This window comes from Cavia porcellus, unplaced genomic scaffold (assembly GCF_034190915.1).
Source record: "Cavia porcellus strain 051 isolate PalLab524CR breed Dunkin Hartley unplaced genomic scaffold, mCavPor4.1 scaffold_19, whole genome shotgun sequence".
Taxonomy (NCBI): domain Eukaryota; kingdom Metazoa; phylum Chordata; class Mammalia; order Rodentia; family Caviidae; genus Cavia; species Cavia porcellus.
The window spans coordinates 47,095,177-47,115,994 of NW_026947502.1; the positions used below are offsets into that span (position 1 = coordinate 47,095,177).

General features: G+C 41.1%; 1 protein-coding gene across 6 annotated transcripts in view; it reads left to right on the forward strand.

Moving 5' to 3' along the window:
* The window catches only part of Fam135b (family with sequence similarity 135 member B), a 294,122-nt gene that overhangs the window by 263,970 nt on the left and 9,334 nt on the right, over positions 1-20,818 (forward strand). For 5 of the 6 annotated variants that reach the window (XM_063231029.1, XM_063231030.1, XM_063231031.1 and 2 more), the window contains 7 exons: positions 4,530-6,516; positions 7,010-7,176; positions 9,539-9,630; positions 12,144-12,241; positions 13,536-13,687; positions 16,683-16,793; positions 18,946-19,059. In XM_063231029.1, the coding sequence (XP_063087099.1) occupies positions 4,530-6,516; positions 7,010-7,176; positions 9,539-9,630; positions 12,144-12,241; positions 13,536-13,687; positions 16,683-16,793; positions 18,946-19,059 (2,721 nt within the window). Of the gene's footprint in view, positions 1-4,529; positions 6,517-7,009; positions 7,177-9,538; positions 9,631-12,143; positions 12,259-13,535; positions 13,688-16,682; positions 16,794-18,945; positions 19,060-20,818 lie in introns of those variants that run through there. The other variant, XM_063231033.1, reaches the window with a different exon arrangement.

Consider the following 20,818-nt stretch of genomic DNA (forward strand, 5'->3'; position numbering starts at 1 on the left):
ACATTACTCTTGCAGGGATCAAACTTGTGACCTCATGCTTGCCAGGCAGGCGGTTATGCTGCTGAGCTAAATCCTCATCCCTAGCAAGTAGTATCCCTGGGTGGATGTGAAAACCCTTGAAGTCTTTTAGGACCAGCATCTCTGGGTAGTGTGTGAAGTGAATGGGGCCGGAATAATAGCACTCACCTCATTTTATAGAAGAACCCCAGGCAAAGATAGTCAGAGGCCTGGCCATCTCCTTGGACTTTTCTCCATACCTCTCCACCCACCTGGTTCCATCTTGTCTCGCAAACTGCTTTAACAGTATCATCTGTGTCTCCCCTCCACCATCACCTTCCTTTGCAAGATGCTTGGAAGTTTCATTCATCCTAAATCAAAAACTTTAACAATGAAGAAATGTTTCCTCTTTCCCCAAGACCTTGGCCTTAATAGTCATACCTTGCTATGAAGCTGTAAGCCATGCAGTGCTTACACTCTGCCCTTGCAGTGTGTATCACCACAGGAATACGTGTTGAGTAATTCTGTTCATGGGCTACTGAGGAGCATGGCTTGAACTCCTGCTGAGCACCACCTGCTCAGCAAACTCTGCTTTCATCATCTGTAATTGCCTTCCCCACGTTGACATGGCCTGACCTTGACATGGCCTGTCCATGGCAATTGAATAGTTGCCAAAAGTCTCAAGAGGTACACATGTTCTCTAGATTTGAGTTCTTTTTTCTCAAATATGTGTAATGATATAAAGTTCAACAAAAGGAGCAGCAATGTTCCCTTCCCAGTGTAAATGTGACTATCTTAGTTACTTGTTATTTTCTGGGACAAAATGCCAAGCACCCACAAGTTAAAGGAATAAAGGTTTATTTTGGTTCACAGTTTGTAGAGGTTTCAATCCATAATCGGTAGGCTTTAAGGTGGCAATGTGGCAGAGGGGCATCACACATGAAAATAGTTAAGAGCATGGTAGGCGGAAAGCCGCAAGGAGCAGCAGTGAAGCAAACCTCCCTTTCCCTTTTATTCCACCCAAGCTTCAAGCCTTTTGGCGGTGCCACCCACACCCAGGTTGAGCCTTCCCATCATTCATGCCCAGAAATATGCTAACCAATCAGTGGACTAATTTGGTGTTACACATCCTTAATCCCACTGTCACACACTGTAGATCTACCCAGCTCTTAAAAGCCTTGCCTGTAAGTTTTTGAGGCTGTGGGGGAGATATCTAGATACAAGCTATCTAGTGAACAGTGACCAGATCCATCCACAGGCAATGAAAAGCCAGGTGGCATGGAGAAATGAAGGCTAATACGTGACTGTACCATTTCATGCCATGGTATCCGACTTTGGATCTTTAAATTGGACTTTTGATCCTGAGGTCTTCTCTTAACTGTAATAGTGAAGGGAAGTTGCTGTTACTTTGCTACTGCATCTTCTTGCATTTTATCTTAATTGTCTGTGATTTTATCTTAGTTGCCTATTCCAAGTATCCACGTCCTGTCTCCACAAACATAAAGCCCATTCTCCCTACCTACCTGTGCTCTGCCTGTCAGTCCACGTTACAGGGACTCTCTGCCTCTCCAAGCCATCACTCTGCTGCACACACTCAGGAGCTCACTCACACCTGCTCAGACTGTGCCCCCCCCCCAGAGCACCTTTGTGTAGCTCATTCTCTCTTTCGAAGAAATGAGCTCATGTAGATGCTGCCACATTCTTTAGTGCTTGTTTTCTTTTCCTTTTCAAAAAGAATTGGTTTTATAGAAGTTTCAGCTTCTCAGCAAGGAAATTATAAAGAGAGAGGCATCAAAATGCCTCACATACTTCCTGACCCATCCTATAATCCCCCCAACACATATTATCCACAACCCTCCCCAAGAATGGCCATTTCTTACACTTAGTAGGTCATTATCAACCAAAATCCACTTTAAATTAGAACCACTCTTGGCCATTTCTGTGCATTTGGACAAGTGTGCAGTGCCATACACACAGCGTCACAATGTCTTACAGAGCAGTTTCTCTGCACAAAGTTCTCTGTCCTCCGCATACCATCCTTTATTGTCCTCTGAACTCAGGCAAACCCACTGCTTTATCATCACCATAGTTTTATTGCCATCTACTTAATTTTGGCAGATGAACTCACTGTGCTTTTGTATGCTTTCCAGTATTTTGAAAATCTGATCAACGTAGAGACTGATCTGCTCTGAAAAGGATGCCCATTTTCACTGTCTGTTCTTTGTTCTGTTAGATTCCCGTTCTAGTCTCAGTTCATTTTATGAACACAATTTACAAATTTGTACTAACCATGGTGCCAACCTTGGAGCTGAGAAGTCATAAAACACAGACTCTTCCCTCTAGTGAAGGTATAAGACAAACAAACAGGTTATCATGGGGCAGGAAGAGTGGAGGAATTTCCATAGAAAATGTCAGCTTCCCTGTATGATGTGGGTAGGTCTCAGAGGAAGGACAGTGCTCACAGCCCCTCCAGCTGCAGAGAGTGCATCCAGGTGGGGAAGCAGTTCATGTTTTCCATCACCCCATCAAGAACTTCTCTAGGGTTATGAGATGATAATGTTTAAGAATTTCTAATGGTATAGCAAGAGTTTACTTCATGGTAACATTCCAAAGAGATTATATTCAGTTAGCCTCTGCTAAAACCAGAGTTAGGATAAACTTCACATCAGCAGGCACCGTTCCTGTAACACTGACTTCATGTCAGACACCTGACTCAAGTTAAGCCTCTCCAGGGCTCTCACACCTCTGGCCAATGGACTACAGATTCTCATTTCCCATATACGGTCAGATCTAACAATTTGGTAGAATGACACAAAACTGAGGAAGGGATTGCACTTACATTTACATTCTTATAAAAGAATGTAAAGAATACAAATAAGAAATAGGGAGAGAGGGAGCGGGAGATGGAAGAGGAGAGAAGAGAAGAAGAGAAGAAAGAGGAGGGAGAAAAAAGGAGAAAGAAAAGGAGAAGGGAGAGAAGAAGAGGGAGGGATAGGAGGAAGAGGCAAGGAAACAAGAAAGACAAGGAAAAGGTAGATGAGGGAAAAGAAAAGAGAGAAAGAATATCCATAGGCCAATGTCTGGGAGGCCCCAGGTAGGAAGTTCCTCTGTTCTCAGGCATTGTCAGCCTCCTGGAATGTCAGCCTGTATTGTCAGCCAGAAGAACTCACCTGAACTGGGGAATTTAAGGTAGTTGTGGTTTCAGTGTATGGCAAGATTGATTCAGCCACATGACCGAACTCAGTCTCCTCCCAGGGATCAGGCTGATACTGCTTTGCTACCTGTTCTCAAACTCTAATCAAAGGTTTGGTCTTTCTGCCTGGGCCAAACTCCTCTTATTTGTGCATACTTTATGAATTCAGCATAGGTCAGCTCATTAGCATAAAAATTGGGGTTCACATGAATAATGAGGACATTTCTATCATTTGGGAAAGTCCAAGACACAGAAAAGTAGTTCCCATTGAAAAGATGGCCAAATTCTTTTTCCTGCACAATTATGTATTTCTATAAATTGTGAGCATACACAGAGGTACGTTGGTTCATGGATGCTTTTATTAGCAAGCAATTTGGTTTGCAAACAAAGGCAATAGGCAAAATTTTGTTTTAGTTTTTGTTTGCAAGCTCTACATTGGATGACAATGAAAACATTGTGCCACAATGACGTATGTGCACTTGTGTTTATAACAGCACAACTTGTTATAGCTAAATCTTAGAAACTACCCACATGCCCACCAACTGTGAAATGGATAAAAAAAGATGTGGTATTTCTATACAGTGGAATATTACTCAGTCATAAGGAATGATAAACTTGAGGCTTTTATAGGTAAATGGATGTAACTTAAGACCAGACTCATAAGTGAAATAAATCAACACTCATGTGTTAATATCATATTGTCTACCTGGGGTAAAAAAAAATAGAAAGAGTAATAAAATCCAAAATGTACAAAGATATTGTGAAAATGAAAGGGGAAGAATGTGCTCAAAACTGGGATAAGGGTAAAGAGAAAAGGAAGGAAGGAAAAGCTTATATATATATGTATATATATATATATATATATATATATATATATATACATATATATATGTGTGTGTGTGTGTGTGTGTGTGTGTGTGTGTATACAAGATAGATAACTATACTACAAATCTCTGTAAGTTCACCAAAAACAACAGTTTATGCTTTCATTGTTTGATTGTTTGATCATTTTTTTCGGCCTAAATCTTGTAACCTGAACAACTATTTCTAAGATAACAACATGCAATATATTAACTGCTGTTAATTTCCTCCTTTTTTTGCAGTTCTGTATTATTTCCATCATTTTTGTTTTGTTTTTTAGAATAAAAAGATACATTGAATGACAAACACGACTTCAGCCATCTTTCCAGCACAAACACAAATACGGCCATCTTTTCCAAAATCGTGGAGCAAATTAAGTTCTTGAACCATGGTACCACTCTATTTGTAAAGCATAATCTGTGTTTCCAAGTTTTCATTTTTCTTTCTTTCGTTCTCCTCTCTCCTGCTTTTTTTGCAGGACACAATTTGAGCGTTTATCCTAAGTTTGATGATTCAGCAACGATCCCTACCATAATGAACCTAAAAGAGAAAGAAGAGAGCCATATTGTAAGTAGAGCATCATCTCTCAACAAAGGTCTTGTCTTGTCCACATCGAAACCAACCCAAATGGACTCTGATAAAGAAGTTAGTAGGTGTCCAGAACCAGGCGAGAATGTGACCACACAAAATCAGGTAGACATATGCTTCGAGTCTGAGGTCTATCTGACAATTGGTGAATTTCAGAATAAAGCAGGAGTGCCTGAAGAAGAATGCTGGACTGGGCAGAGGTCTGATGTGGGAGCATTTCCACTGGCAGAAGTGGACATGCCTAGAAAGAGTCTAGGTCCAAATGATGGGCAAACCCCAGTGCTAACCTACATTGATGTGAAATCTAGCAATAAGAACCCACCCAGACCTGAACTTACAGAGCTCTTTAGTACTCACCAGGAAGGACGCAATTCTAGAGACAAATATGGTTTTGGAAATCAACAGGATGCCAGCTCTACGGACAAAACAGCCTTCCCTGAGCTCAGCACTCCAGGAAAGGGGACAGACCAAGAAGGTAAACTAGGATCACTGAATCTGAGGCTAACACCTTCTAAGCCTTGTGACCTCCTTAGCTACACTTTGAGAGCATCCTTGGATATCAAATCTTCCCTTCAGGACTCTCACACAGATGAGCAGGAAGAGATATCAGTACTTTCTGGGGTCATCAAGCGCTCTTCCTCCATCATATCTGACTCAGGCATTGAGAGTGAACCAAGCTCAGTGGCTTGGTCAGAAGCTCGAAGCAGGGCCTTAGAGTTACCCAGTGACCGGGAAGTCTTGCACCAGCTGGCTCAGAGGTATGTCCTGCACAGGAACTCATTAGAAGGAGGACACACAGAGAGTAACACAAGTCTGCCCAGTGGCATCCAGGCTTCTCTCACCTCCATCAGCTCTTTGCCTTTTGAAGAGGAAGAGCGAGAGCTGGCAGTCACGAAGCTAACCAAGTCTGCATCTGCACCTCAGATCAGCAGCCCAGAGGGGGCTGCTGAGAGTGCAGGCACCATGCAGACACAGGGAGCCTCTGCTGAAGCTTCAGATACACACAGCAAGAGCAAAGTTTCCCCTACACACAACTCTCCACCTTGCAATGGCTTCAGAACCAAGGATGAGGGGGAAGGTCTTTCCCTGGGAGGAATAGATTCAGATGCTGAGAAACAGCAGGGTCCTGGTTACATGGACATCCCCAAAGGGAAAGAGTCTTGGTTTTCTGCTCAAGGAAACTGTCCTCTAGATAGCAGAACTGAGAGCACTTCCGGTGTTGAAACCAAAGGTGGTGACTTAAATATACCACGTACCATTACCCTTGAAAATGCAAGGACCAAGCCTTTCCATAGAGGACAAATGGAAGCCCCAAAAGGCAAACCTAAAGACTTGAATGTTGGCAAACACAATGTGTCCAACAGCAGTGTAACAGAGCTTGTAGAGCTGTCTCACCATAAGGTGCCTGAATTCAGCTGTCCATCAGCTGCCAGTGCTAACCCCCAGAATTCTGCAGGCCAGCAAAGCAGCTTGCCTTGCCTCATTGATGACACCACCTTGAACAGAGCACCCAATACCTCTGTGGAGGTTGAACATGAAGCTGGCACTGTGTGCCCCACTGTGACTCATGCCATTCCTTCTCATGTTTTGAGGAGCCCGGAGCCAAAGGCAGGCACTTCCATCATGGGCTCCCACCTGAACCCCGCAGAAACCTTTACTTTGGACAGCCTGAAGGCTGTGGAGGTCGTCAACTTATCCCTGTCTTGCACTGCCACATGCCTCCCTTTCTCCTCTGTGCCCAAGGAGAACCCTGCCAGGGCTGGATTCTCGTCCAAACAGACGCCTGTTCCTATCACCCATCAACCTCTGGGTTCCTTTGGAGTTGTTTCTACCCATTCTAGCAAGTTGGAGGAAGAAGTCAGTGAACGGATGTTCAGGTAAGCTTGGTGATGGCTCGGTTTTTCCAGAACAGTCGTTTAGGACACTCCACAGATTTCTCAACTGCACGCATTTGTTTAAAAATTAATGCTTTGTTATTTTATGATGTAATTGAATCTGTGTATCATATAAGTAATATGCATATCATTATAATAAGCACATCATAGAAACCAGAAATGTGGAATAGCATGAGGAAATAAAAATTATCAGCAAACAGATCTCTTACTATAACTGCTTCCACAATGCAAGAGCCACATAGAAGTCTGAAGAACCACAAACTTTGGGTTTGGGTTTTGGTGTGGGTGTCCTTTCCTGCCTTCATGTGCAGAACAAAGTGTCACTCACTAAATTCTTCACCAAGGTCACATGTTCAGTGTTGGCACTCAGCAAATGCTGGCTTGTAGAAGCTTATCATTCTACATCCCAGCCCAACTCATTTCCTACTCAATGCAGCACACAACTTGGCTTGTGATTAATTAGCATATTCTCCAGTTTTTATCAGGCCAAAGAAAAATTTAAAAAAGACTTGAAGATTGAAGGATATCTGTACAGTGACTTGTCTGTGCTGGCTTCTGATACACCATATTTCCCACCAGAGGAGGAGGAAGAGAATTTGGAAGATGGAATTCACCTGGTAGTTTGTGTCCATGGCCTTGATGGTGGGTTCTAAGTTTCCTTCTCAAAATTATGTGCTAAACAAAATGTATGGTATCCATAAATTAATTTAGGTGAACCATTTATTAAAAGACAGTCCAAACAGAAACTGTAAGAGAGTTACTGTGATAAATCTAGAGGAATGGTATGCTCCATAAGAAAATATATCTGTGACACAAAAACATTGTTGAGAAAATGAAATACACAAATGCATGCATGTGGTGAAGATATGAATTGAATAAATCAGTAGAGGATTGAAACAAATGAAGAAGTGGAATAATTAATGCAATGAATGTTTAAAATAAAAAGAAATGGATTGGACAAATAAAGCGAATGTCTTCCTGGAATGAATATATTGATGAAATGCATAAATAATTAGAATGCAAAAATTAATGAATTTGTGAGTCACTAAAATAGTATGTATAGAGGAAGAAATAGAGGAGTGAAATAAATGGATGCAGTTAACGGAGCTCAGGTTAGTGACTGGAAACTATTTCCTTGTCTATGGTTAATCACCTCTCCTTTATGGGGCACCTTTTGCTATGCCAGAAACTACGACTAAATTGTGGGATTTGCGGGAACAAAGAATAGCCTTTTACCCATCAGCTCAAGTGCTGCCTCTCACTTAAGTCATATTAAATTACAAGGAGGCCAGACTCTGAATTGCTTTTTTAGAATAAGAAAGCTGGTCAGGCAATTGACTTTGATTTTTTCCACCTTGCACATGGGAGCAGAAGGGTGTTATAAAAAGCAGCTTCCCAGCAATGCGCTGAGCTACCCAGCACTTTGTGACTGGTCCAACAAATCACCTGGGAGACAACTGGTATAGTACAGACATGCCTTTTTTGAAGGTTCTTTCTCCAGTTCCAGTTGCATTGTTCTGAAGTCTTCAGAATTTTACAAGATTCATTGTTCAGATCTTACTTGCAGGGAAGTGAGCACATCGATAGCAGCTCTGAATATTCACCCAACTCATGCTGTGCAAGAAGGTGAAGATTGATAGTCTTACAAATTCTTCAATTTAGCATCTTATTAAGTGACATTTCCTGGAAATAAGTTCCAGAGAATTCTCTCTCTAGCCATATTTTTATTCCTTAGACAGTTTACATGAAAAAACAAACAAACAAAAAAACTTGGAACTTTTTTGAAGGCTATGTCTAGAATTTCATTAGGGTACTTCAAAAACAAAACCAGTGAGATGAAAACAATGTAATTTTAGAAATGACTAAAGAAATTAGTAAAATTTAGCATAAAATATAAAGTACACATATTTCATTAAAAATCATGAAGGTTTTATGATTATAACTCTATAGGGTTGTGCATTGTGCTGTGATAGTCCACTGACATGGATGGCCTCTGAGCACACTAGCATAGCCTCAAAGATGAGGGACATCCATAGACCTTGAGTTCTTTCAATTCAGTGTGGTTCTTTTACCTTCCTTTGAGTCATAGAGAAATTTCATAAAGAATTATACAAAATTAGTTATAATTTCACCAATACTCCAGAAATTTTTTAAGCCTATAACCTTCAAGTTTAACCCTGTAATGAAGCAGCTATGCTCAATATTCAGACAATAGTTTTTGACTTTCAACTCAACTGGGATCCATTTGAGGAAGAGGACAATGCATGTATGCATTAAGATACCATTTAACCTCTCTGAACTGCATGAAATTTATTCCAAAAAAACCTTCCTACATGGCATCAGATCCATTTTTTTCACAGGACTTTTACCTCAGAGTGCATTCTCTGTGTTCTTATGCCTCTGCTGTTAGCCGCTGTCCTGGATTTTTAACCTCTCACTGCTCTGCCTAGTTGGGTGACTCAGAATACATGCAGCTTGCTCTTCCAGGACTCACGTCCCAGGAGAGGGTCTTACTCCTTTAGATAGCTGAACTGTGATTGCTCTCTTCCAGGAATTTAACAACTGCCTGCCAGGGGCAGAACTAGATCCTCCTTGTATTAATTTAAGAGAGGGCATACTGCTACCCCACTGGAGTAAATCAGCCATTAGGTGGCACCCCTGACATGTGAAGTCCTGGGCAAATAGAATTTGCTGTGGAAGGAGGACAGGTGGTGTGGTCCAGCTGATGCTGCATAGGGCATATTTCTGAGTCACATATCAGTAAGCCAGGGCACAGTTTCATTGAGGCAAGACAACTTGAAAGGACTCACTTCTGTGTACGCGTGTGTGAGAGACAGGGCAAGCAGGGCCTGGAACTGTTTTTTTCTGTTTTTATTGTCTGCTTAAAAACTAGTGGGAAAAAAGTCAATGGAAATTGGAGAAGAGGGAGATGAGACAGAAATCCCTCTTGTTACCTTTTCCTTGATTAACTGTGGGGCTGGGGTGGGGGTTATCTGTCTTTCAGGAAATAGTGCGGACCTTCGGCTGGTAAAGACCTTCATAGAACTGGGGCTCCCTGGTGGAAAACTAGACTTCCTAATGTCTGAAAAGAATCAGGTATGCCAAAGCCAAAGCCAAAAACAAAACAAAACAAAAAAAAAAAAAACAAAAAAAACAAACAAACAAACAAAAAAAACCCCATCAAGCTTGAATGAAAATAGGAAGGGAGCTTCCCTGAGAGCACCACAATGACTTCTGGACACAGGGAGATAAGAGGGGATCTTGTAGGACAATACTACCAAGTATCTGGAAAATATGGAGAACAAACATACTCTTTGCCTTTCCCAGAGTGAGAAAAATAGGAAATGGGAACACAAGAACCAACTAGCTGGGACACGTTAAACTGACAATTAGGGTGATCTTTGAAACAACAATTATTTGAGGATCTGTGGATACACACTGAGGGCAGGGCATGTCACTTGTGTCTATGTAATCAACGCAACAGGATGATGACCTCTTCATAGTCAGGGGTAGCCATAGAAACCTCTGCCTTCAAAGGTAGGTGCAGCCTGGGCCGTAGTCAGCTGCCAAGATCAGCAAGACTTTAGTAACTTAGAGGTGCTGTTGTAGATTTTCACTCTCATTGAACTCCAGACAGATGAATCTTGGGTCTCATTTGAAAGAAAAGAACTGACTATCAGCAAAGGATCTCTTTTGACAATTGGGAATGGCAGTTGTACAGAGAGTTATGGACTCTGGAAAGTGATGTCTCTCCTTCAACTGTCAGTACTCATTTGTGTTGCCTGCTCTTTGACATCTCCTGCACTGAAGGGGCACCAAGAAGTGTAATATCAAGAAGAGTAAGGGGAATTTTTACATGAGCCCTACTCTGTGCAAGACATTCTATTCCTGTCTCTTCATTTCATATTCAGAACTATTCTGTTACTTGATGCCCCTGTCACTTTAAAGAAGAAAGAGCAGGGAAATTCTGGAATTCATGCAGGGATCCATTATCAGTCTGATCTGGAGATGAAGCAAGAAGGATCCAGTCCTAAGGGAAGTTCCAAGGGACTTCATAGGAAAGATCAAGGAGTTGAGTGACCGGTGTTTGCTGAATTTTTTCTTGATTTCTTTGAGGGAATGTCTTTTTTTTTGAGAAGATAAGTACAGCTAGTTAGAGGGGCCTGGTCAGGTAATAACCTTCCTCTGTATCCATTAGGCTATTCTGATTGCTGCCTCCTAAAAACTAGGTTCAGCTTGGATTCCAAAGAAAGTTTAGAATTCCTAAGAAAGCTGGATCCCTGTTATAAGGCCCTTAACTGCAAGGCTTGGCCACTCAGTACTGGTTATATTTGTTCCATGCATTGTGTTGAAAATCTCATAAGCAGGTTCATTTGTAACATTTCTTTTAAATACTTGCTTGAGGAATTCCTCATTTTGTTTCTCATCACAGTCAACTCAGGCTCCATAATTACAATCCTTAGTCAAATAATACTTCAATTAATAGTTTACCAATGAGGAAATGGGCCCTGAACGGCAGGGTATTAGTTTTCGCAGCATGTGTCTTAGGAAGGTTATGCATATTTTAATCAGTTAATGAGTAGGTTGCAGTCTCCGTTTAAGTAAGATGTTAGTTCAGACTGGGGAAATCACAAATTCAATTCAAAATCCCCTGGAGAAAGGAGCTTCAAATAGAGATTTTTCTGTCCCATGGAGTCTATGGGACCTACGGGTGTCTGTATCCCTTCTGCTCCTTGATGTTCACTGAATAGTGTGCAACAGGAACCTAAAGAGCTTCTCCTTTCTACCACATTTTTCTAAATGTGCTCTTTTTTGACACTCTGATGAATATGCATGAGATCTCTTGTTCATGTTTCTTAATGCTTAGCATAGGTATAGGCAGTCTGGAAGATTGCTATTCAGCTCCAAGTATAAGAGAAATTTTATTTGTAAATATTAACCCTAAATCTAATTACTTGTGCTTTCATCCATGTTTTCAAATACTGGTCCTTAAAGTTACTCTGTTTGTCTTACCCATGCCCACCTTCCAAGTAATCAAAGACTTGTGCAGTATTTCTCTTCTTCCTTTAATGCTGCTGCATCCTTCTGATCACCCTTCCTAAGTCATGATGATTTTATCATCTTCCCCAAAGCTGATTTCTGCCTTATGAACCTAACCTTGTACCACAGCCTAAAGGTTGAGCAGGCTAAAAACAGGGGATTTGGAGTTAAGCTTGTCTGCTGTAAATGCCAGTGTGTGTGACATAAGTCACCTCACATCTCAGAGCCTATTTCCTCCTCTATGAAGTGAGTACAGCAGAACCAATGGGTGTGTATGGGAAGCTGGGTATGAGATGTGGTTGGTTGTAGGCACTACATGGATGAGACTCTAATGCTGCTCTTCTTCCTCACCCTCCAAGAAGAAGGCTCTTAACTGAATCATATTTCATTATTTAAGCACCAACCTGTGAACCTTTTGCCCCGAGGCCAAATCTCAGGCTGTCATGCCAACATTAGGCTTAGGTTTCTATCAGAATGTTCCATGATGATCAGAAGAATCTGATAGCTTGCGAACAAAGTGTGTCTTAGGGTGTAGCCTCTCCCAACACCCTTTTCCTCTTTTCTTTCAGATGGACACATTTGCAGATTTTGATACCATGACGGATCGGTTATTAGATGAAATCATTCAACACATTCAGTTGTACAACCTCTCCATATCTCGCATTAGGTAAAAGGAAACCACAGGTAGTTAATGCAGAGGGAGAGGGGTAACATTTTTTGAGGGTTTGTTGTATACATGTTTGAAATAATGCCTTCCGTTAACCACTGGGCAATTAAACTTGTGACTTTCAATGTGGTTTATTACTTTTAGGTAGAAGTGAGTACCAGGGATGGTTGACACAACCATCTGGTCATAACATGAGTGGAGGGAATAAACATTTTGTTGCTCTATAGAAAAAGCATTGTAATTAAAACAAAAATTACTAGGTTTAAATCCCTGTTCCATTACAATTTTAAACCCTGACTATAGCATGTACGATGTTAGAAACTTTCTTTCTGATCCTGTATTTGCTTATCTTTAAATAGAATGAATACTAAAGAATATGTCCAATGAAAGCGCTTTAATTGGCACTAAGTATACCCTCACTCTGTAGTAAAAATCCTGGTTTACCTGTGTAAGTACCTAAGACCATAGGACATAGGTTGCATTCGAGCATACAGTTATAAGGCTAAGTGTTCGATGTGCATTATGGTATGCAGTCCTCCCAAATAGCATATCAGTTTATTTCCCTACTGAAGATTTTTAAATTGACCAAGAAATGTACCTATAAAAGTTTGGTAAAAATGAAAGGACACAAGCTAGACCACGCAATTTCATAAACTAACACACATTGCTTTTCTTTGTTGGTTTTATTCCTATCATGAGAATGGGTGCAAGGTTATGCTTCTCATATAATATGGTTTAAATAAATAGTAGTTAATTGAAAAGTGGGAGTGTACTGAGTCCATGTTTCTGTGAGTAGCAGCCTGACTTCTGCAGAGGATGTGTTGTGGGTGTCAAACACCGTGGAAACAGTGAATGGGGAGCTCAGTAAACACGTAGGGTAAGGAGAAAGTGAGCATAATGGGAAAGAGTCAGAGGTCAGGCTCCGAATGGCCTCATAGGCCAGACTGAGAAACTGAAATGTAAACTGTAAATGGCCAGGAATGGTTACTCCTGAGCTGTATGTTTTGCAGAGAATCCTCAGGACAGTCAGGTGGCTTGAGAGGAGGCAGGTGTGGGGACGGGTGAAGAGGAGAGGATGTTCTGATAATACAGAACTGGACAAAACACCCATGCTTCAATCATGGGCACAGGTGGCATTCACAAGGGCCCCGTTTTCTGAATGTGGCCAGGTTTTGGAGAGCAGAGGAAGAAGAACTGGTAGTATTTGTTGTGTTTGCCAGCTCCCTGAAAGCAGCGGGCTCCGGCAGCCAGCCTTAACTCTTGCCCTCATGCGCACTCTCTCTGTCTCCGATAGCTTCATTGGCCATTCTCTGGGCAACATTATCATCCGGTCTGTCCTCACAAGGCCCCGGTTCCGGTATTACCTCAACAAACTCCACACGTTCCTGTCACTGTCTGGGCCTCACTTGGGCACACTGTACAACAACAGCACCCTCGTTAGTACAGGTGAGATTCCCCACCCCCGCCTCCAACTTAACATGGATATCAAGGGTGGGGATCTGGAGGCAGGAGTTCCTCTCCATGGAAATCCGTGGCCTTGGAACCGCTTCCAAGCATGGTGTGGGGGGGAGAGCCCTGAGCTGAGAAGTATGGCCCTCGCATTTGGAACTGAGTGAAGTTAGAAAGATATTTTCCAAGGTGGTATCTATTTTAAAACTTTTGTGAAGAAAAGCAAGTGATAGGCCTGGGGTTAAGATTAGGAGAGGTTAACCAACATTTAAGAAAGGTCAAAGGACACTTAAGTAGGATAGCTCCTACTTAGTTAATTTATTGTAAAGAGCATGCGTAAGTACATGAGATATGATCACAAAGTGTGGTGAACAGCATGGATGGGAACACACCACCTTCACGTGAATTGCTGTTAATGTTCTGAGTCCCATTCCATGCTTTGATGCAGCTGTGACAGAGGAACTGAAAGATTCTTATGAAAGAAAATGTCTAGAACTACTGCAGAAAGTATCAAGAATGATGAGTTAAGTATGTTTGAAGCTAGGTGTAGTCTGAGGGGGGTTAATAGCAGTGTCTTTTAATATAATACAGTTCATAAAGATATTTTCAGTAGGGCTGGGGATTTAGCTCAGCAGCACAAGTCAAGTGCCTGCTTGGCAAGCACAAAGTCATGAGTTCAATCCCTGGTAGAAAAAAAAAAAAAAAAATATATATATATATATACACACACAATATCATATTTTGTGATCACAGTTTGTATATTTTAAATACTCTGTTTATGTCATATATACCTATATGTTTGTACATAGGTATCTTAGTATAAATATGTATATAATATGGGTGTGTATATACTCATCCCTAAGAATCTTCACACATTAGGTCTGGAACCCTCCATATACAGAAACAGGAGTGAATGCTCAAGTCTCTTACATGAAATAGCATATTTTCATATGACCTATACTCATCATTCTATGTAATTGAGTCATCTCTAGGCTACTTGTAATCCTTATTACAATGTGAATGTTATACAAATCATTGTTTTACTGTATTGTTAAGGGGGAACTATGACAAGAAAAAATAGTCCATCATTACAGCTACAGATTAACATATTTTGTTACCATTGGTTCCATTTGAAGATGTATTAACTATACTTACAGAAGGCTGACTCTGTGTATTTGTGTGCACGTGTGTGTCCATGTGCACATGTGTGTAACTGAATTATTATTAAAGAGAAGGAATAAGAAAGAAATTAACTGTCATGGTCAAATATGGGTGAATACTGTGCTCCTAGCTTTGCCTCAGCTTTAAGCCAATTTCATCTGTGCTCTAACGGAAAGAGATAATAATAGCCAGGAACCAAAGGTTCATGATATTTTAGTAGGAGTGAGTAAATAGCAGGAAGAGCCTTCTATGTGGAGGTAGTGATGTAGGGAGCAAAACAGGAGTATAGTGTGATCTGCACACTGCAGGCTGATTATACTGAGTCATTTCTAAACTATCTGTAATCTGTTTGCAACAGAAATACATCATGCTCAGGAGGGGTAGAAGATGGTAGATGAAGGGCACAGCAAGAGCCAGATGAGAGATCTAGCAGTAGTCTTTCCCATGGCTGTTTGCAATGTGATTTTAACTGAGGAAGTGACATGGTTTGGGCTTTGGAAGCCCATATAGTTCATTGGGTCTTACTGAATAGTAAACGGTGTATTAAAATATGTTCCTATTTTTTTTTAAATTTTGAAAACAAAACAAAAAGGATAAAAATGATACAGAATTGCAAAAACTAGCAGGAAATTAACACTATTTTATACATTGCATATTGTTATCTTAGAAGTAGTTGTTCACAATATAGGATTTAGGCATAAAAATGATCAAACTATCATAAATGAAAGCACAAAGTGTTCCTTTTGATAAGCTTGCAGAGATTCTCAGCATAGATATCTACCTTGTATATATAACCACACACGTATATGTATATATCTATATACATACAATACTTCCGTTTTTCCTTCTCTCCTTTCCCCTATCCCAGTTGTCCTTTCCTTTTGAGCACTCTCTTCCTCTTTTATTTTCACAGTATCTATTGCACATTTTATATCTTATTACTTTTTCAGTTTCTTTTTTCTTAAAACATCTCCAGTTGTCCAAATTCATTATGTGACACTAGAGACAGCTCTAACGGGCTGTCTTCTCTCTGCCAATCTTTCAGTCACCTGCCATGCTGCTCTGAATGGTGTGTACACTGAGGTGGGCTCTCAAGACCCAGGCGGGTACATTTTTACATAGAAGTTATTTTAAGGACATTATTTGTTAATACAATTTATTTGATGCTGTGGTACCTAACAAATACAAATATTTTCCTCCATTAGTCTGACTTTCCTCAAAGACTCAAGAAGCCAACTTTAGGCAAAAACATGAGAATTAAATTACTGTCTCCCACAATTATAACCTTGAAACATTACAAAAAGCCAAAACAGGAGATGTTACCCATGGTTTCTCCATTTAGATAGCCCATTCCACTTAACTCTGCACACATATTTACATGCCACTCATATATATCCTGAATTTTACTTACTCCTTCATTTTTTAAAGCAAATTCACTTGTTTTATAATGTGATGGTACTCACTGTTATCTGTGTTATTATCTGCATGAGCAGAGCTGAATGGGTTGGCTCTAAAGTGTTTATCTTAGTTTTCTGATATTCTAAATGGACCTCCAAGGAATATTCTTATATACTTTCAAGCAAGCTCAGACTTGCTTTTCACTTTCTTTCAGGAGACTGAATGAATCAAAAAATATTTATTGTTTGGAGATTTGAAATCCATGGCCATCATTTTGCAGGGTGATATTATGACTCTCAATACATGAGAGTACAAACTTTTCTCTAACTTCCCAGCTCAAAATGCTTAAAATGCACTCTTAATTTAACTAAAAATTCTCCTTTGTTTTAGCTTGGGTATACATTTTTCACTTGTGTTTGTTTTACCTCTGTAGGCTTGTGGCTCATGCAGAAATTAAAGAAATCTGGGTCCCTTTTGCAGCTGACCTTCAGGGATAATGCTGATTTGCGCAAATGCTTTCTGTACCAACTAAGCCAAAAAACAGGTGAGTGGTTCCATCTGCAGCTGTGCTTATGATTTTGAGCTCTGAAAACACAAATTATGTTTAATGCTATGTTGATCCATTCATGTTGGGGAAGGGAAGAGGTCTGGCAAGCATTCTCCTCAATCTGTTAGGAGTCCAGCAACCTCCAGGAATTCATAGCATACAAGAGATGAGGGCCAGGAAGTGTGAAGGGTTATTGTGACCTACAGAAACCATAGCTTCTGTTTCCCATGAGTCTTTTAGTGTTCTAGTCACAAAGGGCTAGGATATGTGTACCACCCTCCTTGGGCACAGATCAACCTACACAAAGACTGGATGAGACGTCCTCATGGGTTGATTGTGTAGTTGGTTCAGATCCTACACGGTCCTGATCCTGCAGCATCACTCATTCAGGGATAAGGAATGCAGAGAGGGGAGAAGATGCCATCTGCTCCATGGACATAATCACAGAGGTCACTGGCCATCATGACCCAGTGATCTCTATGCCCAGCAAGGGATCAGAACTACCAACTGAATGGCCCACTCGGTGCTCCCATGCAAGTCAGCCTGTTCCAGAGTTAGTCCCCTGGTGTACGGTCCTCCATAATTCTGTAAACACCTCTGACATGTTTCCACCTCAAGCCGTAAGTGAATGTGGCAAAGCCACAGGCTGCTGTATGTCATTGTGTGGGCTCTTACCTGCTCTGGGTTTCTGTGTGTCAGGCCAAAGTCTTAGGATTACTTCCTGGGAGAAATTTGGTTAGGACTTGGCAGAGAGGAAGGTGGACTGCAGTGTGGTCATCCCAGAGGCCTTAGTCTACACCAGCACGAGAGAGTAGGAGCTGAGGTGTCCCTACAGTGTTATTCTGAAATGGCACGAAGAAGAATCAGCTGTATCCTGCCTAGCTTCATGTCACCCAGCCACTGGTGCAGGCTGCCTCCTAGTATATGATCATAAAATAATATCCTTGATATAGGTGGTGGGGGAGTGCCCACCTAAGTGAAAGGACACTGCATTGCATGCTGTCAGTTGTCCTTCTGCCCAACAGCTGGGGCTCTATCTTGAGGTAGGAGCTGAGTGCTCACACACTGCCCAGAGCTCATCATGGGCCCTAAGGCCTCCAGAACAATGATGTGGGTGTTTATCTTGGAAGACCACTCTGTGTCATGAACAACTGAATATTCTTGGCCCATAAAGTGGTTATTTTGCCTTTCCTCTCCCCTCCTCTCTCCTCTCCTCGCCCCTTTCCTCCTCTCCTCTCCTCTCCCCTCCCTTCTTTTTCTTTCTTTCTTCTCTTGGAGGGTGTGGAAAATAGATGGTGAGCATTTAAATTGAAAAAAAAAATCATTACAGTAAAAAGACACATTGCCGTTAATGCCCCTTAAAATGCTCTCTCTTTTGAACACACTTATCCTATCATCCTTGACATCTCCTGAAGTAGTTCTGGAAGTCCTTTATAATGAGTGTCTTTACGAGCTGTGATAAAAATACAGCATGTGCCGCTGCCAAGTGCCATGCCAAGGAGAGGCAGGCTGGTGAAAGCATTAGTGGGTGACTTCATCTACTTTACTCACTGCATCTGGCATCGTGACCCTTCTGCCTCTTCCCCAAAGTCCAAATGAGTGTGGAAGGTACACATTTTTAATCAACTTGGGGCACTGAGGCAGCTACAGCCTCACAACTAAAGATATTCAGGAGAGGACTGCTTCAGGCAGTGAGAAAAGCTGTGGGGTAAATGTGTCTGCAAGGAGCAGTACTATTTTGATGGGGATTAATAACAGTGTATCTTTCGCTGTGATCTTTTTGACAGAAGTGTAAGTATTCACTGTAGTGTTCAATCACACCTCCTATAGGATGCTTTTCTCACAGGCTTGCTATGGGTCTCCTTAGCTTCCAAGAGTGAGGGGAGCCAAGCCTTTATTTCCTCTCTCAAGTACCAGAGCACCAGAATAGGGCCCCCATCCTTTCCTCTCACAGGAACATAGTAGGCTCTGTGTGGCTGCGCATTCTTAACCCCAAGGACCAAGGCGTGTGCCCTGTGTCACATCAGCCTCTGGCATCGCCTCACTTTGCCCTCTCCAGGGGAGGTCTGTGGTGTGTGTAAAACAAACTGGAGGGTGTTCAAGGTAAAACCTCCTGAATGAGAACCGCTCACCTGCTCTCCTGTTCCAGGGCTGCAGTATTTTAAGAATGTCGTGCTGGTTGCTTCCCCTCAAGACCGTTATGTCCCATTCCACTCAGCCAGAATCGAAATGTGCAAAACTGCCCTCAAAGACAGGCACACAGGTAAGCTTCATGTCACCTTGAAATGCTCCCTGACTTCCAAAGTAAAAATAAATCCATGACGTGGCCTTTGCCGATCAGGCAAAGCTGGCTCTGGATTACATAGTATGTGCTTGTCATAGAACTGAGTGGCAGGGCAGGCATAGCATGTGTGTGTGTTCAGTGCCCCTTGAGTTATTGTCCTGGTCACACCTTTGCACAATAGCAGTCACTTACTGGTCAGACATAGAACCATCCTTCAGCTCCCGATGTGAGCCAGCCACTGAAGCAGAAGATGGACAGAACTCACCATCAAGGACTCACTGCCCAGTTAGGGCACTGCAGCAGCATGATAGCTGGGACAACCCATGGGGAAGGGAAGTAGGGAGGTACAGTGACTAGCGTCGGGGTGGAGGAGGGCCTGGGCCTGAGCCCAGCAGGGCTCCTGGAGATGGTGGAGCCAGTCCACCTTCATGGGAAGATGGATTGGCATTCCTAGTTTCCTTCAACTAATTAGCTTATTCCTATCAGGCATTTTGATTTTAGTTTTAGACAAATGTACTTTTTGTTGTCTTTTAAGACATTTAAGGAAAACCTGTGAAAGGTTCAAAAGTTTTATATATATATACGTATATATGGATTATACTTTTGCTGTCTCATAGGTGATCTAAAAGTAAACTGAGGCACATAACAAAATGATACTTTTATTTAAAAGAGCTCTTTTGTCGACTACTTGAAAAGTCAACTGTATTTCAGCAAGTGTGGTCAGATCTCATTCTACCTCTACCATTACACAATATCATATTGCCTTCCAGAATTTTTGTATGTCGTACTGAAAGTCACAATTTTGTATGTGACCTAGTTTATCATATTGTCACATGCATGTTCCTATGTTAAAAAACCAGACATAATTATTTTCTAGCATTATGCTTTATTTACAGGTATATCACAATTTAATAAATAGTGCCCTAGTTATTGGACATATTTATTCCTTCCCGAAGATTTTGAAGCATATCATGGTGCAAGCCTTTGTGTACATGTTTACTATCAATCTATAATATTTCATTGAAGTAGATTCCTAATTATGCATTACTGGAGCAAAGTATTAATAAGTTAGTGTCCTTGAAGATTTTTGCTAAACTGATCCTAAAATAATTACATAGCAACATTTGTTCTTTTAAAATTAATTTTACTGGTACATTTTAGATACACATAATGATCACCTTCATTAGTGGAAGCTTGGACCTTTACATGATATTTCTTGATTCTTTTTTCCGTGAACCCCCATCCTCCTTTCAATCTCTCTTCTCTTTCTTATTTGCAAAAGATTTATTTTCATTTCCTTTCTTCTTTTTTTCTTTTCCTTTCCTTCCTTTCCTCCTCTGCATCCCTTGCTCCATTTTCCATTTGAAAATTTAATTCCTATTTCTCTGTATTTGCTATAAATTTTGGTTCTTATTTACCCTCTCCGGTTTTCCCACTGGAGAAATAATGTGATATTTAAACATGTGTGTCTGATTTATTTCATTTAAAAGTATGGACTCTTTTTTTCCCTTCCATCTTATCCCCTCTCCTCCTCCCTAGTTCCTATGTCTTTTGAACAGTTTTTTTCCAACTTACAGTAGGATTTCTATACCTTGCTCTTTATTTACAAATTTGGTATATCATACCAGAGAACTGATACGATAGTTACTCACAATAAGAGTATTCCTTACCACATTGTCTACCTGGTGTGAGAAACCAAAAGTGTAAATAAAATCCAAAAAAGAATGAGATTATTCTG